Raw genomic sequence first — 16,365 nt, 5'->3', positions numbered from 1 at the left:
TCTGTTTTTTGAACGTGACAGCGGTGGAGCTTTCTGCCAGACTGAGAGTAAAACATGAAGATGTTTTAGTGTAGAATGTGTACATTATCTCTAAGGCACAGCACATCATTTTCATTTATTCTTCAACTGTGTTCAAGTGTTTAGAAGCACTTTTCTGTAGCTTGACACTGCAAAAATCATCTAGTGACATGTTAACCTATTGATGAGAAATTGTAGTTTGTAAAAACAGAACTTGTTTTAGAGGCTGAAGCTTTAGGCAGTGCTGGGGTTTGAAAGTTGTTTCACATTTCTCACATGTCAACTTCCTGTAGAGCCACATTTCCAACACAGACACCAGTGGGAATAACATGAAATTCAAAATAATGAACTGTATTACAAAAAAAAAAGAACAAATGTAACCTCATGTCATTGAATTACACAAACACTTTCACATATATATATATCTCTCCATAACCAGTGTGTCCATCTTTCTGTTAACTGGAAGCCAGTTCACTGCTGGCTGTGTTAACCACTCCATATATTACAGATCAAAACTTGAGGCAAACAGTTCAGACAGTTTATGTCAGATTCATTCAACATAAGGCAAGGTGTCATTCGTTTTAAAGCAAAGTGGCCCAGTACCATGTATGTACAAATCATTATCAAAATATTGCTTCATCTGTCCAAAATATTCTCTGTTGGCTTGCTGATTGGCTGCTGAGCGCCACAGAAAATCAGAAGAACGTCCTGTGAAATGATGCGTTCAGGAGAACAAGTGCTGTTGAGAAGAGAACTTGCAGATTTTGAGGGGACAGCGTGCAGGTAAACGTCTCATTGGTTGTCATCAGAGTCCTGGTTACTGCACAGGTGACTTCCCTGCACCTCCAGCTCCTCGGCACTCACCATGGCAGGACTGATGGCAGCGTATCTCGTCCCATGGAACTGACGCAAGTGAATCTGTACATAAATGGCAGTCAGAAACAAACCGTTACAGTATTTTTACAGTACTTTTTTAAAATCACCCCAGTGTCCAATTTGACTTTTTGCGTGAAGATGGAGGAAGTGAAAACCGTTGCTAATTTGACACACTGAAACAGCAACATAGGCCTATTTGGGAAGCAAAATGACAACAGAAAAAATAAAGCCATTAGGAGAGCAAGACCCTGTAAAACCTCTATTTGTGTACAATTTGTCAAATTGGCACCCCTAAAAGTATGCTGATTTAGCTATTAACAGGCGTGTTTGCAGTGTATCCATGGATGTACAGACAACTATCACAGGATTATTTTGAAACTGAAGAAAAACGATGATTCTCAGGCAAGTTCTGCTCTTTTTTCCATTTTTTCTAATGGACATTTTCTCGATGGACATCAGAGATAATATCCTCTGGAGGTCACACTGAATGATATCAAATGTGTTTCATGTTATGGCTCTGAGAAGGAGTGAGAGTTGTCACCTCACGCAACAATGTGCTAGTCTATCTCTTAATAATTCCTAATTCCTTTAACCCACTGTTAAAATCACAACTATAGAGTTTCATTTCTAAAAAAGCCTCAGTAATTTCCTAAAACAGTTGGTCACTGCAGCAAGGAAGAAATGCCGTGTTTGTTGGGGACTGTTTTCAGCAGTGATTAATGCTGATAGGCCATCCGACGAGTGGGAGGGGGGAGTTAGGTCACTGCATGCCAGTGAAATGCCAGCAGGGGCGACTTAGTCTCAGTGTCAAAGAAAAACGTAACATTTTGTATTTAGAGATATTATGGGTTTAACCCAGATGTGAAATGGGAAAAATCTGCAAGCTATGGAAATAATGTGTGCCAGTGGAGGACCCACTTAGACGTCTGTGTCATATCCGAAATTAACTATTTTTATGGAGCGTAGGGCAGAGTTTTGGTGAGCAGGTCTAGTGCTAGCTGTAGATATTCCAGACCACAGTCCAGAAGCACAGGGGCAGTGTTTTTTTCTTCGGGGCTCACCCTCACCTGACCCTTTCAGCAGGTGGGAAGCAACAGATCTTTCTTGGTCTTGAGAGGCTGCAGCATGACACACCGTAACTTTTCCTGTAAATGTCCTGGCAGATTAACAGCTTGCTGCTAACCTTTTCTGCTGCTCGCACTCTCACTCACTCAACCATGAACCCGGCACGAGCCCAGATGCAGGGCATCAGATCCACGGAACAGAGACGGGAAACTCCTAATTAAGGATTCAAAATTTGCTCGTCACTTGTGCTTAATAACAGGGATCAGCAGGCGGACATGCTGCTCCACCAAAAACATCTCTAAATGCACAGTAGGACTCACATAAAAGAGATTATTTTGATAACATCTTTGTTCTGATATCTAGGTAAGAAAACTTATTGTCGATCATCCCTTCAAATTGTCCAAATATGATCTAACTGCCAAACAACACCAGCCTATTGCAAGTTATGAGCACATTGTACACCATCATTGCATTGCAACACTAAGAAATGAGCTGGTACAGTTAGAAATATCTGCAATAATTAGATATTGTATCTATGTTAAGGGAAATCCTATTTCTGATCTAATGCTTCCTTACGTACTCTTATTAATCTATAGCATCAATATTGACAGTTTATCAGTTTAGTGTGGTGAGCTACAGGGCCTGCTGTATGACTCAGGGGGGTCCCATAAAGGACCAGGCCACGTAAAATAGGCAAGCATCCCGGAAAAAACGGGAGGGTTGACAAGCTCGTACTCTTCGGTCTTCGTGTGATCTTTGAAAGGACGGATCTCTTTCCCTTTCTCTTGGCTTCCTGAACCAGCAGCCACAGTTTGGTACAAGCCTCCTGGTCTTCTCTGGCGAAATCTTCTCTGTATGTGCATCTCTCTCTTTTTCAGACCTCGTCCTGAACTGGGTTATCACTGTGCTCGGCATGTTGTTTGAGGTGCCAGCTTCGCCCTGTCTTCCTAGAGGGTGGACACTGTTCTCTGTCTCTCGCAGCCATCCCACAGACAGATAGTGGTAGTGAACGTCATTATCATATTTATTCAGATATTTTCCTTTTGGCTTCCCACACCTCTTAGCTGCTGAATGGTGAAGTCCTTGTCTTCCGTGTCTTCACTTCAGTAACTCGACATTTGCCGATTCTGTTTTGTTAGTTCCACCTGAATTTAGTGAAGCTAATTTGTACCCAAAGTTAATTTATGCATTAGACACACTTGTCTAGTCACCAAGAGCACTGTTTTATTATGCTGACTATAAATTATAATGCCGGACGAATGATTAATGTTTGCTTAATAAAACAATTAACGCCATATTTGTGAAAAAATGGGCAACATTTTCCCTGCACACTTTATTACTCTCAGACAGGAGACTGAAACATGCTCCCAAATGACTGCAGTTCTTTTTAGTGTTTAATCACGTTCCTTCCTTAAGACTAGTCAGCTCAACTGCTGCCTTTCATGTTGCACTTCAGTAGGCTACAATCATGAGATCAGCTGAAAGTGTGACTGCTCATGGTAATGAAGGAATGTGTCACCAGACTGATATATTTTTACTACTTTGCGGACAACAATGGAGCTCAATGGCACAGAGGAAAATGATTTGTCAGGCTTTGGATACACACACACAATACTTGTTCCACTCTGCACAAAACAAAAGATATGATTATCATCACTAAGTATCAATATTACCAACCCTACTGCTACGACTACTGTTGAAAAGCAGCACTCAAGACAAAATCAATCATCAATCACTGTTCCCCTGGATGGTCAATGTGTCTCTCTCTGCAGGCTGCGGTTAATAAAGCTCCACCATCATCATTTGTTAGTAAATGAGTGTACCTGTATGTAGAGGTTGACTTCAGCACTCCTGCACAGGTACGGGAAGTTTCCTCCTGTTTTCAGATGAGCTCGTCTTGCGTTGGGATACAACTTATACATCTCCTCCTTCGCCTCCAGTGACAGGGCACTCTGATCAAACACCTCCACACCGTTCACAGAGAAAACACGACTGAAGTCACTGCAGTAGAAATATACATGGATGGTTCTGGTACACCCGAAGGGAGGAGATGCTTTAACACTTACATCTATAATGGTCACAGCAACATCTTTTATTTTGTGTGGCTCCACATAAGAGTTCTGGCAGTTGAGTGTTAGCCGCGATGCTAACTCACTTTGGTTCAGACTCTCCAGCTGCAGCACACATGAGACATGGAGGGCAGAGGTTAACATTCAGGCACAAACACATAAAAACATTACATACTAACACTAAAAGAAAGCAAGGCTTTACCTGGTAAAAAGTAATTGTTCAAGATTTTGGGAAATAGACGTATTTTCTTTATTTCCAAGAGTAAGATGACAGGACGGATATGAATCTCACGCCTGCTGTTTAAGGGTGTTTCTCATTTGCCTTAACTGCATCCACATTTCCTCACCTGGGGCTTTTTTTCCTCATATCTTTGGCCCTCTAGTTGAAGACACCAGGAGAGATGTAGGAAAGCATGAATGAGCTGAACTGTCGCCTGAAGATGGCGACACAGCCGGGTCAGAGCCAGATCACAAGCGGATCGCAGCTGGACCACAGCCAAATCACTCTGGTATAAAACTAGAGTGATGCTGTGTGGCGGTATCAGATGCAGCGGCCCATCCCTGACAGATTTCGTATAAAGGGGTGTGTCTGTCTGATAAAAGTTTTAAGTGAGGGATCCTTGCTCTTCAGAGCAGAAAAAGAGAACTCAGACGTCTTTCATGATGGTGGACCAGTTTTGATTTCGAGGTAACCCGAGGAGTGGGAAGGGAGGGGACATGAAATAAAGCAAATGAGAATGATCCTAACTACAGAGGTGGGCTGTGTTCTAAATTGCGTACTTCAACATTTTAAGCCAGAGTAGCGCCTAATTTTTGTTTTGTACAATTTTAGAGTGAAAAAAAAAATGTTTTGGCACTGAGAGGTAAAGTCCAAAGTTTAGTTTGATAGTGTTATGGCTAGTTCACCATCACCATTAGGAAAGCACAGATGATTTATAATTACTCTGACTCCACAAACCTCCCAACAATCAGCAGCCATGGGCTCCTCTAAGATGGAGCCTAGCACTCTGAAAATTAAAATAATTGATACCCACAAAGCAGAAGGCTTTAAGAGAAATGTTATGAAGCTGTTTCCTCAGGCCATCATGTAATTAAGAAATGGCAGTCATCAAGAACAGCAGAAGTCAAGTGGAGCTCTGAAAGACCAAGAAAACCTTCTGAAAACTGCTTGTAGGATTTCTAGAAAGGAAATTAAAGTGGTGGTGCACCGTTCTACTGTGCAGCAACACCTGCACAAATATGAGTTTCATGGAAGAGTCATCAGAAGAAACCTCTACTGCATCCTCACTGCAAAATTCAGTGTCAGAAGTTTGTCCCAGACCTTCACTTCTGGCCTTCTTCTATTTTGTTACTTTGAAACTGTAAAAGACGGAATTAAAAAAGTAATTTGGCTTAAAATATTAAAGAACGGTGTCATCTTTACATTTATGCTGTTTGGAAATTGGGCTTTTACTCACATAAGAGAAATTTGGACCAAACTTTTGCATGCCTGTACGACTTCATGATAAGAAGCCGTCACCCTGGTGAACAGTTAGCTAGTAGCACAGTGTCACTAACCCTCTGACACCAAATCATCCACTGACTGGCCATGAAAATCCATAATGCAGTTTTTATCAAGTACAATCCCTGATCAGTGGAAAATTCATTGTATGTATTGTTTATTGCCTCATCATTCTTTGTACATATTGTTTACTGTTTATTTTATATTTTTGCACTGCTTAACTTATTGTTCAGACTGTCTCTCTTTTTTTCTATGCAGGTAGATTGAGTGTAATGTTTAATGTTAGATTCCTTGTAAGTGCACACATACTTGGCGAACAAAGCCAACTCTCTGAAGATGCGACGGATTTTCCACCATGCAGAGGATTGTGGGTCAGAAAAGCCAGAAAAGCATGTTGGCTTGCAATCTGCACAATGCGACTGAACGCAGCAGGACATCCTGGTATTCTTGGCATATACTGCATTTGGGGAGACCAACGATGGTAGTAACACTTTTTGTCTGAGCATCAGGAACTCAGTGCCTATTCAGACAAAGATCCACACTATCCAGACAATTACTGAAGTTTTCAAGAAAGTGAACAATTTAAAGTGACTAAGAACATATTACTTCTAAAACTTTATATTTATCACAAAAAACTATTTCTGTGTGTGTGTGTGTGATTGTGTGTGTGTGTGATTGTGTGTGGACGGTATTCCTGAATGTGCATGTGTCATATAAGGGTTCAATCACCGTCGCTGCTGCCCCTGGGGTGCAGGCTTTACGGTCCCAGAACTGACAGGTCTATGTCTATCAAGCACATTTACATTCAGCAGCAGATCTTACGTCCCACTGGTCAGCGGCACACAACAGACAGGAGCTGCAGACGAATGCACAGAGGATAGCCCACATCCCTGAAGTATTTTGGTTTAGTTTCTGTCTTTCTATTGGTTGACCTAAATCAACTGAAACCAAAGAGCTCAGTGCTGTTAGGAGAAACACAGTCACAGTCAAGTAGAGGACAGCGCCTCGAGACCTAACAACACATTATTTCACCTGTGATACCTGTGCTGTTTCATAAAAACATCATCTCCACTGGAAGCGGTTTAAATCACACAAACCTCCCAGTCTCTGCGTGTTACAAAACTTATTTCATAACAGCCGAGAAAATCTGTTGAAGTTAAACATATTGAAGTGTCTCCTGTCATAATGTCCAGTGAGAATAATCCCGAGTTAGACGTGAAAATATTCTGGCTCTACATGCTGTTTTGCTCCCGCTGCTTCTCTGATGTCTGCCCTCTCTCTTTTCGTATTCCTTTAAAGGAAGGTGACACATTACTCTAACATTAATCAGTATGTCCATTTACCCTATCCACCATGAAGTCGATTGCATCTGCCATTTTAGAGTCCACGGGTCCTTTAGCAAAGTTCCCCAGAACAATCTTCTTCAACATGAAAGCCGGCATCATCCAGAAACTGTAGAGGAGAAACATGAAACCCAAACATTAATAATGAATGTTGACATCCGGAGGAAAATCTGGGCTGGAATCAGAAAAAATCACCTGTTTGCTGTCCATGTCTGATTAAAGATGGAAGTATCACTGAATGAATTACACAGTATCAATGAGTGCACTCTGGGAGACTTGTGTGTGCATTCTGCAAACTTCTGAGCCAAGAATCCACCCAGAGATGCCCCGAACAGATGGACCTGAGGGTTCAGGTGATAGAGATCATCATTAGAGAGAGAGAGACTGCAAACGTGTGATTGAGTAACATGCACACTTTAATGACGGTCCCATTCATGGGCCAGTTTATCTCTATATTTCTATCATATTCAGAGAGACGGTACAGCTGTCTGCCACAAGGTGCAGCAACATCTTGGTCCTCAACCAACCAAAACAGCCTCCTGTCGCTCCACTTTTCATTCCTCTCCACTGGCTCCACACTAAGTTCGAGTCACTACTGCTTGCCTACAGAGTGACCACTAGAACAGCAACCTGAATTTCCTCAAACTGCAAATGCAGGCCTACTTGTCCCACCGTCACTGCAAGGCAAGAAATCTTCACCCAAACTCTCGTCCTGTGATCCTACTGTGCTGGAATCACTTCAGAGACCTACACAGAGTACTTACTCAACTAATATGCTGTTTCTGTTTCTGTGTCTTTATCTTTCTCTAGCTCTCTTTCAAAGAGTTCTTATGTACTTGAACCTTGATGCACCTGCATCCTTGTGTCTTTGGACTGAACCCGATTTGTGCATCACTCAGAACAAGAGTGTCAGCCAAATGAATACACGTAAACGTGAGATGGCACTTTGTTCATTGGAGCAGGCCAACTCGTTTGTATTCCTCTTTTTGCTTCTTTTTAGTGAAGACTAGCCAGACAAGCCAGACACTAGCCTGCTGAATTTGCTATACAACAAACAACGTGTACTATGTCAATGCTGTCAGGTAGTGGGGCTAAAAGTTGGGGCACTGGTTTCTGAAGCTACATTTAAAACTGCTAAGGATCAGGCTAATCCATGGTCTGATGCTTACAACAACATCTGCTTCAGGGGAATACATGAGTTTACTTGATGGAAGTTTTTTGGACACTTTTTTGAACTTTTTCTTTGATTTTTTGTTTAACTGACAGCTTTATTGATCTTGAAGTTGGTTCAAAGTTAAAAAAAAGTTTTTGTAAACTACATTTGCCATGTTGCTGTAGCTTAGCTTGCTACATTTCTCTCCAGTGTAGTGAACCTTCATTTAATGTGTCACTAGTAGCTGAGCTCAATATACTTTCCAAGTAGCTCAACACTGGTGTCCAGTGCTGCCACATGTAAATGTACTGGATAGACATGTTCCATGGTACCATGACTACTGCTCTTATATACTTTCTGCCAAATACATGCTGCTTAGATGCCAAATCCTACTCCTTGTCCAACTCTCTTTTTCTAAAGCACATGTAGGCATACAAAGCTAATAGCATGAAACGATGTAGAACTTTTATTTTTGTAGAACAGTGATATGTCACCATAAAAAACAAAAAAAGCATTGTGATATAAATGTTAGGTCATATGACCAAACCCTAACCGCTACCATCTACACTGATTTACAAAGTGATGAGTCAGGAGGAAAACGCAGACTTACTTTATCCAACTGCAGGTGATCGAGAAGTTTCCTGAAGCCGTCGCAGAACTCCATGAGATCCCAGTACACCGGATACTGCAGCTGGACACCACACAGACAAGAGTTTTATTTTGGTACCTTTACTTTTTTTTTTTTCTCCATTTAGCTGTCGTCAATGTCTCAGTGACATGAGTCAGTGTTTTATAAGTTGACTCAACACTTTCCCATTCCCACAGGAGATGACAAAGCTTTTCACACAGAACTCAACTGAACCAACACCAGAGCTCTGTCACATCTGTGATTCTCTGTCCTACATACAAACTGTCATAAAGGCCTAAATATGTTTCTTAGCATATTACACATGTTGTATTATATATCTGATGACCACACATTTACAAAGTTACAGACTCGTCTTTAAATAAGGGTCATCTTCTACTAAGGCTGATATGGTCATAGAGCTGAAATGATTAGTTGATGAATTGATTATTCATCCTACAGAAGATTAAACTGAAACATTCTGATAATATACAGTGTTTTCTATCACAGCTGACTGAATATCTTTGGATTTCGGACAGCTGGCTGGAAAATCAAGACATCTGAAGTTGTCACCTTGAGCTTTTTATCTCTCTCGCTTTATCGCTGCCTTCAAACATTTGACAAGCAAAACAATCAGATTAATTGAGAAAATAATCAGCAGTTGAATGGCATAATAATATGATGGTTAGCTGTAGCCCGAGCTGCCGTGTTTTTCAGTCACAAACTCACCGAGATGACTCTGTAGCCCCAGCCTGTCAGAGCCAACACCTGCTGGAAGAATACCTCAGCTGTCCCGCTGACCGGAGGCAGGAAGATGATTGGACATCTAATGCTCTTTGGGCCGGCATCATACAACGACCACACCTTACTGTCATCATCATCAACAATAATCTGGTGGAGAGAAAACAGAGCGAACAGAGCAAGGTGAGTGAAGTTCATCATGGCCCAGAAGTCCTCTCAAACTGGCAGCAGGAGACAAACAGTCATCCGTCGCCCGAACCCCCACATCTTTATGATAATAAAGGGAATGTTTTAGCAACATTTATTGGACAAAACTAACATGTAAGTAGGCTGTAGTGAGTTCAGATGTCTACAGTGTACACTGTACACAGTACAGGTGAAACACAGGTGAGGTTTTCTTTTCTAGTATACTACCACAGTCATTTTTCATGGGAACATTTTGTTTCTCCATGTATATTCTGAATTACCTGTACCATTGTGTATCTTTATACTGTCTCACTGTGCTCAGTGTGTGTCAGTGACTGTTGCTACAGATCTGCATGGCTCAGAAATCTTGAATGAAAAAAACATGTCACTAATGACCTTGTCTCATCAGTCACACTAAATATTAAAGGTCAGGTGCACAATCTGCCTAAAAACATGAGTTAAGTGACTGTATTAACAATGAAACAGACTTATTCTGTAAGCATTCCTCCTCCTCCAGAGGAGTTACAGTATGTATACAACAGCCTGACTGACAGCCGATAACATTGATAATCATTTCTGATGTCACAGATGTGACCAGGAAAGTTCAGAAAGCTAATATCGGACAATACATCGATCAGGCTTTACTTTTTAGGATAAAATTCACTGTCTCTCCACTCCCTCCCTCCTTAAACGTTTTGGCACAGCAGACTGTGGCTGGAACTAATGCTTTCATAATCAATGAATCTGCATTTACATGCTTTACAAAAGTTTAAAAAGTGAAAAATGTCTATTTTCAGTTTCCCAGACTCTTTAAATGTCTTGTTTTAACCGGCCAAGAGTCTAAAACTGGAAGAGATTCAGTTTAGATGAGATAAGAGAAGCAGTAAATCATCACATCTAAGCAGCTGGAACCAACAAATGTTTGGCAATTATTTGAATATTGAAAGAGTTGCTGATTATTTTTCTGTAAATCGACTAATGAATTGACTGTCAGCTACAGAGTAAACTACTCAAGTCTATGGAAAATCACACAAATGATTTGTATCATGCCGGACACACACGTCGCTTTGGACAGTTTAACCTCTGAGAACAGACAGGCAAGCGACGGAGAGCGGTAAGAGGACGGGTGGAGGCATAGCGAGTTTTGGCCACAAAAGAAGAAGAATTTAGTGATCAAACCTTCCGTTTAGTCAATGTCCCCATGGTATTGTTACGCTGCTACAACCTAATTACATGTTCCCCCAAACAGCCTTCAGTCTTGAATTTGTTAGCGTAAGTGACCGAGATCATTTTCAGTTCATTTTAATCATTGTTCTTGGACTCTACATATTTTGGGAACCTGTTTTTCTTTGGGCCTTTGGCAGTCTGCTACAATAACATTAGAAATTGGGGCAACTTTGTGTTTAATTCTCCTGAGCTCTGTTTCTAAAAAAATCCCATGAATCCTGCTCAAAGAAAGCAAATGTTGTTTTTGACCAGGCTCTGTATATGTTCATTTAAGAAAGTCAACATCACACAGCCCATTACAGACTGTCATGAAATTTGTAAAAAATCCAGTATGCAGCATATTTCTCAACGCCTGCTGGATAAAACCACTGGGCTACTTGTATATTTGTATATCGACAGGCAGGTTTGGAGCTCTGATTGTGCGACTCTGTGTCAGTGAAATCCTGCAGCACTAAACTCAAACCTCCTGAAATCCTGTACAATACAATACAGCCTGAAATCGCCTCGATCTCAACACAATACACTCTTTTGTTATCAGGCAGATATGCAAATCTAATCATGCTCCACGGCAATGATCAAGCAGCAACATGTTCACCACCAAATAGTTAACTAATAAAACAGTGAACACAGAGAAATCCATCAGGAAACAAGCCTTTGTTTAAAATGGTCTGTCATTCTATTCACGTTGGGATGTAGCTAATTGTAAAGCCTATTTGTTTCTGTATGCTTGTCACAGTATTACTTGCACTGATGAGCAGTTGTTGTGTATAAAGCAGCGGCCCACTGATCACACACATTACCACATCACACAGTAGAAACCATGGGGTACTTACTCTCTTCAGCGGCACTGTGCTTCTGAACCAGTTATAGTCAGGAGACACTTTAATCTCCTCCATCTGAGGGCACATTCACACAAACAGTCAGGAAAGAGAGTGGCACACACTGAGTTCACTAACGACAGCTCAGACATTAAAACAAACACCTGACTTGTTAGACACTAGCGGTTAACAGGAGTGTGTGTGTGTGTGTGTGCGTGTGTGTGTGGCCTCTAACGATCGTTACGGTGAAACTCAGTGGCCAAAGCCTGTAAATAATAAGATTTATGGATAATATTACCGCGTTCGTTGTGGATGTTAGTCACCGTGTCCGAGGAATTTTATCCATATCTTTGTAGCATTTTCTGCGCCTGCCTGTCTGGTCATATGACTCCGATTTCACACACTTCCGCAAAGCTTCTGCCGCCGCCTACCGATTACACACAGCTGACTTCCTGCCTGTCTGCCTGCCTGTCTGTCTGCCATCCCCGTACAGCTGCAATGAACAGGGAAATACACGATAGAGACCAAAGCCGTTTTTTGTATCAGGCAGTTATCGTGTTTATTTCTGCTGTAAAGTGACGCATTTTAATAAGCGGCTCTCTGGGGATTGACTCGCAGCCTCAAGTGGCCATTCGAGGAACTGCAGTTACAGGCACTTCCGCGTTTGCTTCATATTTCAGGGTCGGGAGTTCGCCGCTTTGGGTCGGTTTGCGTTGGCTTAATCCCAGGTTGCAGTAGAAGATTTTTTTTTCTTTATTGTGCAAAATGGCAGATTTCAATAATCGAAAACCATACACTGGTGTCGATATAGTTCTAAAGGTAAAAAAAAAAAAAGGAAAAAAAAGAACAGAGTTAGGGTCTTATTCTAGCAGCATTAACAAGTGCATTACAGACAACTAATTCAGGGCATTTCCGTCCGTCATGCATTAGGGAGAGTTTGCAAATAGCTTGAAATGATTCTTCCATTGGTTGATATGGGGCTCAACTTTGAGACATTTCCATGTATGAATAGTCTTTACCCCACAAAATCGAGATATTTACCAGAAAAACCCCATTTTTCTCCTCCATAAAACTCCAACTGTAATTGATATCATATGAGAGGGTTTAATAATATATCTTTGGACTGAAGACAACTCTAAGCACTCCAGAATTCTCGCACTGATTCACACTGGAAGAAAACATGTTCTGCTGTTTCAATATCCTTCTCACAGAATCCGCATGAGTTGTTTATCCATTTAAATCTTCATTGTAAGAATTGATTGGATGGGTAGAAACCCACTGGACCTCCTACAGGGAGAGAAACATACAAGGGATATACAAGTGTTCAAAATAGCCATTAAATCCTTCCACTGCCACGGTAGGAAGAAAAGGAGATCTAGACACCTGACCAGGTAACAGTGCTCCTAACCGTCTGTTTGTCCCTGAGTCAGTCTGTTCCCAAGTCCTCCTGGGCTAACACAGCAAAATTCACCTGTCATACTGCTATAATTTGTACACTCCCTTTTTTCAAGAGACAGTTTTGGTGGCCTTCCATGGATGCTGACACCACGGGGAAGGTGTTGGTCTGCTCACTGTGTTCCCTTAACAAGGCCTCTCATCATCTTCCAGCCGGCTGCCCAGTCGCTGTGGTCTCACATAGATTTGGATTTCGTGATGGGTCTGCTTCCTTCTCAAGGTAGCTAAAATATTTTTCTGAGGCTGTTCATTTTGTGGCTGTCCACCAATTGTTGGTGGGATTTGGTATTTGCACTCTACTGCTCTTAAAATACACAACTTTGGCATGTTTCTATAAGGCCTATAAGAATATATACATTTGCCAGATTATTAGGTACAGTAAGTTAAAACTAATGCAGTCCTGCAATAAATCCTCCCTTCATGAAGATTATAATGTTCACTTTTTGTTGTTTGAACCAAGCTCTGTGATTATATTTCAGGATATAGATAGCTGTGTCTGACAGTTACACACCTTGTTGCTTTTTGGACCCTTTGTCGATCACTGGCTCATGAGCTCATCGGTCTCCCATGGTTTCACATGTCAGCTTTTCAACAGTTAACAATAAATTAAGTCATTAGCTCTCTGTGATCATCCACATTTATGGTGTTGATCTTATCACCCGTCACTGATGCACTGGCTAACAAACGATGTGTGTAATGAATAAATACAAAAAGCCATGTTATCTAGTTGAGCGAGCTACCATTCATTGTAATCAGTGTATTGATACAGTCTCAAATAAGTGTTGCAATAACTGCACTTCATTTCAGGTAAATGTTGGCAACTGACATCTGGTTATACTAGCTAGGGAAGTGTTGCTCATGTTAGCTAACTGCATTATAATCTAACTAGCTATAGTCTTATGAAAGTATTAACTAAAGCTGGCTACTTAAAATACCATTACTGACTACATTCATGAGAGGTCAGCTAATGTGATAACATGCCGAAAAAATGCTGTGAGTGTATTTGAGAAACACTGAAAATAAACTATTCAGTGTTTGGAACTGTTGCAAATTCCACAATTCCAGCAGAAGTCTATGGGGGCGTTTTGGTGGCTGGAAAACCAAACAGTTCTTCTTTGCTGTGTTCTGCTGTCTCTATTTGCTTCTGACATCAGTCTGTGTTGGTCCTTGAGCACCGGTGGTGAAAATCAAGAAGAGTTTGAAGAAGTTGAAGCAGAAGATCGTTCAGATGGACGTGAGGATCGGCATCATTGAGCACATGCTGTTGCAGGTCAAACTCAAGAGAAGTCCAACATGACTCTGTTATGTCTCGCTGTGTCTGTTAAGCTGTTTGTTTCACTAGCATCAAGTTTTGTCTTACACTTCCTGTTTTATTGTGAAACCCTGAATCTTCTCTCGTTTCAGAACTCTGGCTTCCTGGTGTGTTTCCTGCCTGTCTGATTGTCTCCACCTGTTCCTTGTTACCTCATGTATATGTAGTTGTGTCTCCCCTTGTCCTGTGCCAGATTGTCTTGTTACCTTGGTGTTTCATGTCAGTCCAGCGTTTCTACCTCGTTAAGCCTAGTATTCCTTGAGAGCCATTTTGGGTTTCCTAGTTTTTGAGAATATCCAAACCTTAGCGTCCTTTGTTTGTATTGTGAGCCGTGCAACTTTTGTTCTTCATTTTTGTATTGAGAATCTTTTTGTTATTGCTAAACCAGCCTTGAGCCTTTTTTCACCTTCTCCACCTGCCTGTTTTGAGTCGTGCATTTGAGTCCAGTACCTCGTGCCTGAGCACTTGTGTCAGAGCAATCTGTGCTGACTGCTTAACTAACAGTCTTTCTGAAGACACCCACAGCTTGGCAAAACAAGATCCAGAACCAACATTGCTGGGCAAGGCAACGACAGACCGGTATCCCGACTTGGCACAAGTACCTCAATGTTAAAGGGATTTAAAGGAGGTATTTAAAAAAGATAAGCCGACATCTTTACCTCCACATAGATCCTCAGACTGTGCAATAGAGTTACTGCCAGGAGCCCCCATACCCAAAGATAGACTGTATTCTTTTTGAGGTCCAAAACGCAAGGCAATGGACGAGAATATTCAGACTTCCCTAAAAGTTGGTATCATCCACCCCTCTTCTTCACTGGCAGTAGTGGGGTTATTCTTTGCAGGGAAGAAAGACTGTTAACTCAGTCCCTTAAATGAAATAACTGTTAAAAATCACTATCCATTGCCACTTATGTCTTCAGCTTTTGAACTTCTGCAGCAGGCCCGATGGTTCACTAAACTTGATTTGAGAGTGGGATGAATGGAAAACAGGGTTTAACACCCCTAGATACGATGTTGGTAACAGAGAATTGCTAGCCATTCAGATGGCACTAGAAAAATGGTGACATTAGGGGGCGGAGCAACCATTTCTTGTTTGGACAGATCACAAGAACCTAGAGTACATTACAAAGGTGAAAAGACTCAACACTAGGCAAGCCAGATGGGCACTGTTTTTTAGTCAGTTCTGGTTTACCCTGTTCTTTAGACCTGGCTCTCAGAATACCAAACCAGATGCTCTTTCTCGTGTCAGACACACAACATACACGCCACCAACATCCCTGGGCCGCCGCGGGACCCTTGCTTGGCTCCACCTGCACTCTGGGCCCTTCTCTGAGCTCCACCTCCTGATGTGACTCTTTTTCCCTAGATGTCACTTATTTATTACTTATTTATTGCTTTTTATTAATATCATTTGGCATCAGTTTTTTATGAACATGAAATACATTTTGATGCAGATAATTTCTTCAGATGTTAAAGTAAAATTTCTTTTGTTAAACATTCACTCCAACGTGACCACTAGATGTCGCCAGAAGGGAAATTTCTGACTTTCAATTCTGAGCTACACTGTGGGAGACTGAGCTTTTACAACAAGTGAAGCGTTTGAACTTCAGCAACAGCTGGACAACGTGCAGCCGACATCTGGTCCAGTCACATGATCGTGAAATCAGTCTGTGATTGTTAACATTTGGTTCCATGTATTTCCATGTTGTTTAATCAGAATGCAAGAAGTCACAGAAAGTTTAACCTCTGACCTTAAATCTCACTTGAACACTTTTTACAAGCTGACAGCTGATGTGAAGAATGTTTGTGAAGTGGAAAATCTTCTCTTCCATCTTTTCCATGTGACCTGAACGCAGCATCGGTGTTACAGGGATGTTACACATTGCTCTCATTTTTTAACGCATATATTATACGATAATATCTCGTTATATCGAGAAAACGGCTTGTAAAAAAATAAAACATGTCCCTTCAGGGCT

General features: G+C 41.4%; 1 protein-coding gene across 1 annotated transcript; it reads right to left on the bottom strand.

Moving 5' to 3' along the window:
• Nucleotides 1–15: 15 nt before the first annotated feature.
• spg21 (SPG21 abhydrolase domain containing, maspardin) lies at nt 16–12,048 on the bottom strand. Its single transcript, XM_041936169.1, has 9 exons — nt 11,921–12,048; nt 11,638–11,700; nt 9,380–9,541; nt 8,636–8,716; nt 7,068–7,213; nt 6,873–6,981; nt 4,026–4,133; nt 3,783–3,923; nt 16–936 (listed from the first exon to the last, which is right to left on the bottom strand). Exons 2-9 carry the CDS (start codon nt 11,698–11,700, stop codon nt 811–813), a joined length of 936 nt encoding a protein of 311 aa, XP_041792103.1. The 5' UTR covers nt 11,921–12,048; the 3' UTR covers nt 16–810.
• Between the last annotated feature and the right edge of the window lie 4,317 nt (nt 12,049–16,365).

Source organism: Chelmon rostratus, chromosome 1, assembly GCF_017976325.1.
Source record: "Chelmon rostratus isolate fCheRos1 chromosome 1, fCheRos1.pri, whole genome shotgun sequence".
NCBI lineage: Eukaryota > Metazoa > Chordata > Actinopteri > Chaetodontiformes > Chaetodontidae > Chelmon > Chelmon rostratus.
Note: the sequence above shows the minus strand (reverse complement) of the source record. Positions and strands in the feature narration are given on the sequence as shown.

Excerpts from the sequence above, each read along its gene's own strand:
- spg21 (XM_041936169.1), bottom strand. The coding sequence starts at position 11,700 with ATGGAGGAGATTAAAGTGTCTCCTGACTATAACTGGTTCAGAAGCACA. Across the intron at positions 9,542-11,637 it reads GCACAGTGCCGCTGAAGAGA|ATTATTGTTGATGATGATGA; the intron begins GTAAGTACCCCA and ends TCTCTCCACCAG. Across the intron at positions 7,214-8,635 it reads ATCACCTGCAGTTGGATAAA|GTCCATCTGTTCGGGGCATC; the intron begins GTAAGTCTGCGT and ends CTGAACCCTCAG.